Source organism: Plectropomus leopardus, chromosome 9 (assembly GCF_008729295.1).
Source record: "Plectropomus leopardus isolate mb chromosome 9, YSFRI_Pleo_2.0, whole genome shotgun sequence".
Lineage (NCBI taxonomy): Eukaryota > Metazoa > Chordata > Actinopteri > Perciformes > Serranidae > Plectropomus > Plectropomus leopardus.
The window spans coordinates 28,803,257-28,810,195 of record NC_056471.1 but is presented as its reverse complement, the minus strand read 5'-3'; the positions used below and the strand labels follow the sequence as shown (position 1 = coordinate 28,810,195).

The 6,939-nt window shown below is 39.2% G+C and overlaps 1 protein-coding gene across 1 annotated transcript in view; it reads right to left on the bottom strand.

Annotated features, from left to right (window-relative positions):
* Window positions 1-6,939, bottom strand: part of rxfp1 (relaxin family peptide receptor 1) — a 71,045-nt gene continuing 64,106 nt past the window's right edge. Inside the window, exons 17-19 of the mRNA XM_042492897.1 lie at window positions 3,493-3,903; window positions 2,348-2,566; window positions 1-580 (exon numbers count right to left, since the gene is read on the bottom strand). Of these exons, the coding sequence (XP_042348831.1) occupies window positions 186-580; window positions 2,348-2,566; window positions 3,493-3,903 (1,025 nt within the window). The 3' untranslated portion in view covers window positions 1-185. The remainder of the gene's footprint in view (window positions 581-2,347; window positions 2,567-3,492; window positions 3,904-6,939) is intronic.

Genomic DNA, 6,939 nt, shown 5'->3' with positions numbered 1-6,939 from the left:
ATGGCTGCTGCTTGGCCAAGACATGCACACGGTGGGATTTTCAAAAAAACTAATGAATTTTTACCCACAAAGGAGAAATCTGGGGAAGGTCAAGGACTGTCCCTTTGAAAAGTGTTGGCAGAGATGAATGAGCCTGGATCACATGTAATCTGCTGAGATGCCTCTTTGATGAAAACACAAAGAGATCATTTGTTTGTGCATGTGTGGGAGGTTGTTTGTTTCTTTGAGCACACCGACAGCGCTAAATGTTGCTTCTGTAGCTGCTGTGTGGACGAGTTAATGTCATTGTATCCCTCGTTGGTATTTTCCACAGGGGTGAGCTTCGCTATCGTGCCTGTTGCTTGCGGTGGATGCCCCGCGGCGAGGCCGTGGCTGTTCTCCTGCAGGGGCCACATTTCCTGCCAGGTAAGTGACCTATGATGAGCTGGGTGACCGCTGAGCAGAGGCCGCCTCTGCCTGTAGTTGGCCCATACCTGCAGAATGGTCTCTTTAAAAGGCCGTGTGGTCAGCGTGTAGAGGATGGGGTTAAGGGCGCTGTTAATGGGGAGAATAAATATGACCACCCAGGAGCTGATGGTGCCTGCAGAGAGAGAAAAGACACAGAGATGCAGACATAAAACAACAGCTAATCTAAATGTTACATTGTTGAACATCATGAGTTGGAAGAATACTTCAGCATAAAATCCCTTTATTAAATCCATTTAATAATTTATGAAAGTGGTTTTTATCCCACCAGGGGAGCTAATTAGGGGGACTACAGCTCACCAGATTGTGCCTATAATAGAATCTACACAACACTAAGGGGTCATTTGGGTATCCAGTGCAAACTAAGGTGACTACAATTCAATGACCTTTATACAGTAATGAATACCTTTTGAAAAACTGTTTCAACCTCTATGGAAATATCTGCTAGACTACACTGAAATTTAATAGCATACAATGCAAAACTTTAAGGGTATGCTATGCAGGATTTTCCTAAAACAGTTCTAGGGGCTCCCTGACAGGGTGCTCCCCCAATAACCACATACTTTGTAGAGCTTTATTTAGTAGAAATGCTAAAGCAGAGTAGTGTAAGCCAGCCGTTGGTTGGTATAGAAGTCACTCACACTTTGACAGGGCAAAATAATGCTGTATTCCCACTGTTGCATATAAGCTCAGCAATGCATGGACTTAGCTGTCTTTTTTTTGGTCTTTTTTGTCCATGTTTTCTTCAGTTTTTGTTCCTATTGTTTACATGTCAATGCGTGCCTCCACGAACCATCCAAATCGTGCTTGTATAGCATGAAATCTTGAGTTTTTGATTTTTGGTTTTATCTAATGATTTTATGATTTTAAGCGCTTAATTTGAGTTTTAAACAGTTTTTAAATATCCTTTCATGCTGAATTGCCTTACTGTCCTAATTGATGCTCATTCTGTCTGTTCTCATGTAAAGCACTTTGTGCTGCATTTCATGCATGAAAGGTGCTATATAAATAAAATTTATTATCATTAATATTATTATTATTATTATTATTATTGTTTGCACACACCTGACCACACCCTCTGTTCCCGATTTCTGACATTAAATGATGACCAGAAAAGTGTTTTTACAGAACACTGTGGTGTCGCAGTTAAATTGACCATTTGGATATAAAATGTCATTTTATTCACTATTTTCTGTTTTTATTAAAAATATTTTAATTAGAAATTTTGTGAAATGTTGCCACAATTTGTGCATGAATTCTAAATTCTTCTCCTTGAGTCCATGAGTTGAAGTGGACGTCTGCAGAAAATTTGAAGAAATTTCCTTGAGGTGTTCTTGAGATATTGCGTTTACAAGAATGAGACACATGAAAGATCACAGTGATCTTGACCTTTGACCTCTGACCACTAAATTCTAATCTGTTCATTGCTGAGTCCCAGTGAATGTTTGTGCCAAATTTGAAGAAATTTCCTCAAGGCATTCCTGAGATATTGCGTTCAGGAGAATGGGACTTACGGAAATAGAAGGACAACCAGAAACCTGAGTAAGACTGAATCTGAGGTTGGCTTTCCCTTTCTCTTTGGCTGGCAATACTGTTTACAAACAGTAACTGATAATTTATGCATAGTTTACCTTTTAAGAAACACTCTTGAGCACTCATCTCCCTGTAAGCGTGGAAGTTTGCTGTAAACGTAAATATCTGTCGCTGTGGAATTCAGCAGCTTTGAATTTCATCACCCTACAGCTGCAGTTCCTGTGCAAAAGAGCAAGCTGCAAATTTTTAAGAACCACACTGCTTGCCTACTAACTGGTCATATTTGATACTCAAAATATAGACTTTCAGAGGAATATTCCTTTAAATGGTTATAGCACTTCTACTGTACCGGGAATCTCCACCTGCAGCAGCGACAGGATCTTGAGGATGAAAATGGGGATCCAGCAGAGGGAGTCGGTGATGACGATGGAGAAGAACCTTTTGGCGATGGTCACCTCTTTCTTGATGTGGTTGCTGTATTTGGTGGTCTGAGTCCCTGTTCTCTGGATGTTATAGAACATGCTGGCATAGGATAAGACAATGATGAGGAATGCCACCAAGTTCAGACCTGCAGAGAGATATCTGGTTAATTTGTGGACTGAAATGCAGTTGCAATAGCTCATACTGTGGAAGTGCGATTGTAACAAAGCTATGCATCAAAATGCAAAAAAAAAAAGTAAACCATAGACTGCATTAAGGACCATGGTTAACTATGATAATTCTAATGCTAATTTTTGCTACCAAGAAAACCCTTAAAACCAATAAACAAAGTGTAAATGTAAAATGTATGTACTCGAAAAATTTAACACAGGACTTCTTAGTACAACCAGGTGAACAAGAAAGTTTTTGGAGACTAAAATGTTAGATTTAACTTTCATGAACTGAAACTAGCCTACCCCGAAGTAGCAATGCTACGCCTATACTTTGTGAATCTGGCAGTACACCATAGACTGTATGCAAAGGAAGACGGCGTCACAGCTCCAAAAAACTGAAGTCAAAACATCTCGATCATCTCCTGTTGCAGTATAGGTCATAAACCCCACCCCCTTCATGTTAGCAAATGGGACTAAAAACTCAAAGCACACATCAAATACATTTTTTTCTACAAACATAGTTTCTGTGATTTAAGGTGGTTCTTATTAACCTGATGTATGATCAAGTGTTCATTTTTCTTTTAAGTTTTTCATTTTTAATTTCTTATATGCTGCTATAAAAAGGGGATGTGTCTTCATGATTGACAGCTTTTTGTACCAGGCTACAAAGTTTGTCATTATAATATATAGCAATCTATGAAAATTGACTTGCTTTTGGAACCAGCCTCTAGTTGTGATTCGAGGAACTGCAGTTTTTGGTGACCCAAAAGTTGCAGCTGTAAATAAATACGAATATGCTCTAAATAATGAGACTGCTTTCACAGCTAATGTTAAAGAGTAAGTGACTGTAGAAAACAACAAGAAAACACAAGAAATGACTGTAGCAAGAACAAATACCTACCCAGGAAAATGACGATGGAGTAAACATGAGCCCAAAGTGTCTCTGGCTGCTCTGAGTGCAGCGGGAAACAAACTCCATTGGTCCCATAGAAGTTGCGAAATAATCCCTTGCAGGCCAGTGGCAGAAGGGCCACAATGAAGCCGAACACCCATATCCCGAGGAGGATGGTGACAGTTCGTCGCCAGCCAGGCGTCAAGTACTTAAAGGGATAGACGATGCAGATGTATTTCTCCAGTGTGAGGTAAGTGAGGAGAAGGACAGATACCTCCGTGGACAGCATGGCCAAAGAGCCAATGACCTGACACTGACTGCTGTCCATCCAGGCCTGAGCGTGCCGGTTGTACTCGCCGCGGAACTTCAGATCATACGCGCCGATCATGAAGAGGTAGATGCCCATCAGTCCGTCTGCACCTGCAGGGAAGGAGAGCTGTAGTTTACAACATGTTCATTAGATTTATTTATTTGAACATCTAATAAAAACAACACTCCTGTTTAATAAAGCAGGTCTTCTTTGAGGAGAAAAGTGTCACATTTAGGCAGATTTGGTGGCGTCTAGTGTTGGGGATTGCAGATTGCAATTACCTGAAACTTCCCCCTGTTAGGATTCCTACAGTGTTCATTGTTAAGGAGGTTTTTACTGGGAGACAAATGATCTGCAGAAGTCTCTTTCACTCAAAAACAAACAAACCCAGGGATTTAAAACAGTGAAAACTTAGAGGCAGTTTCATGTTATAGATCAGTATTTCTTTGACGATGTTTGGCATTGACAGGTGGCTTGTCCATCATGTGTTTTTGTGAACTTTTTTTTGATCTAGACATTCAAGGAGTTTTGACCAAGACCCGAAATATCTGCAGAGATCTCCCCACATCTCCACAACAGACCCTCTTGATTATTTAGACCAGCAAAAACACTGAATAAAGTGGTTTCACGTCACAAATCAGCGTTTCTCCAACACTGTTTGGCATGTTGGTGCAGGTAGCTTGTAATCACCTGCTAACCATGTTTATCTGATAACTAAGATCCAGATGTTACAGAAGTTTTCTACTGGCAGTTCTCGCAAATGCTAGATGTGCCAGCCACCACAAAGACCATCACCAGCAATGTCAGGAAAAAATAAGAATAAAAATTGTAGGTTAGACCAGCCAGCTGTGGCCCATTTGATGTTGGGACAGCCCATCTGATCAGCAGTTACACGTTCCCAAAACTGTCTATGGCCTATTATAAAGCAGGTGCAGTTGTACTGGCAGTCGTCACCTCCCCCCGCCCCTTCAAGAGGATCGGCCCATCGTGTAATGTCAGAAGCCGAGCAGAAGAGGTCAAATAGGAAATAAATAAAATCAAGACAGTGAGAGCAGAGTAACAGGATGTAAATACAGATTAGACGGATGAAGGAGGTAAAAAAGAAAAGGTGAAGCAGGAAATTTCAGAAACAAAAAGAAAAAGCACCCAAGGCTGATGCAGCAAAGTGTCTCTAACAGCAGCGGCAACGATAACGCCACAGCATTAACTGAAGAGGAGGAAAGAAGGAAAATGCCAGGGGTGAATTTTGTTCCCAGTCTGACCCCACACACTGCACCTTTGAAGCAGTTCTCAAAGGGAGCCGCAATGCCAAGTCTGAGAATGAATACAGAATGAAACCAGAAAAAGATATGGCCCTATATGTGAAGCCTGCTGTCTATGATATGGAAATGTTTGATAATAAGCAGCAGACAGATGCCACTCAGCCCTCCATTTCCGTTATTTCACTGTTGCGATCAATATACTGTGCTTTGTTGTCAAGAAAGACGCAAAGAAAATATGCACAAGACCTAAACATAACTCTGGTCTAGAACGCCTCTTTACATTCTGAATATAGAAAATATAGCTGCATATGAAATAGGCATGACACCATCATTTCAATTTTGGTTCGGCTGAAGTAATTCTGGTCTTTTATTTACAGAAGTTAATTCTGTTTGCCATCATTTGATGATTTCCAACTGGAAGTCCTGCTAAAATATATAAGACTGAAATCATGCTGTGGGCAGGCGACCAGAGAGCCTAGTTGATTATGACATTTTTAAAATATTTTTTAAAAACATTTTCAATGATGTGATATGTTATTATTTACCTGAGACAGCTTGTGTTTATTACAAGCGGCACATGTGGGTATGTTGCCCAAATCATGTGAAAATGAAACATGATTTGCTTTCCATCATATTTATTTTGCCCTGTGGATTGTGTGGACCAAAACATCGCTCCTTAAGGACGCTGGTATTAGCTGACTGCAGGGAGATGGAGAGACATCGACTGCTGAGTGAACTAGATGGACTTTTAACAAGAGACAGCGGAGCACAAGCTTGTCTAAACAGCAATGGTCTTTCATTTCAAGGCAATATAGAGGCAATCAAGTCAGGCAGGAGATTTTCAGCTCTGCCACCCGTTTTGCCTCCTATGTTTTATGGATTCTATTCATCTCAATAGGAAATGCATTCACAGCTATGAAATTAGATAGTGACTCCATCTGCATCCTAAACTGATGTGATACAACTCCGTTCTAACTCTTTTAAGGTATTTTAAAATTGATGCTTGATATGCCATGGCAATTACTGAATTTAGCTCTCACCGCCACTATCAAGTAGATTTTTTATAACCCTTTAACGAGTGGACCGTCATCAGTTTTCTTGTGCTTCATTCAGACGCCTTTCAAAAGCTTGAAAACCTCTGAAACCTGAAACAAAATATTGGTTTCTTTTCAAAACACCTGGGGGAAAAAGGCAATGAGCAACATCGCATAAGGTGCCCTGCAAACTGCAAGAAATTGGGAAAAGATGTGAAGAAAATGACCTAACAATCTGTTGTTTGTTCATTTGTTGGTTTTTTTTGTGTTTTAAAAAATATAGGGGGCATTTTCAGAAAAGTGATACTACTATTTACATGTTTAGAATCATTTCATGGAAATATGTACATGTTTTTGTATATTCGCACTTTTTTCAGCTCATTCCTTTTCATTTTATTCTTGTTTTTTTTTTTATCTATTTGTGCTAATTTTCAGGTTGATTTATACACTTATTTATTTTACAAATTTCATGCTAATTTTGAAAAATTTCTTGTCAAGTTGCTCATTTCTCTCTCCCAAAGTTTTTTAATCAATTAATTAATTTATTTATTTTTAACAATAACAATTTGCTCAGCTTTTAAAGGGTTAAATAGTGTTTTTGGTCATTATATTCTTCTGAACAACCTTTGGACTGTGATGTTACACGTAACAGGCCTGGGCCAACAATGACCTTTCAATGACCGATTAATCCAGACTTAACACATGATAGTAGCGAAGCAAAGTTAGTTTTTTACTATTTTAGAAAGGGAGGCCTTTTTATATTTATTATGTATTTAAATGTTGACTTTAATATATTTTTTATCATTATCTTTTTATTTGTGCTTTAGAAAATAAAAGATACAAAAATGAT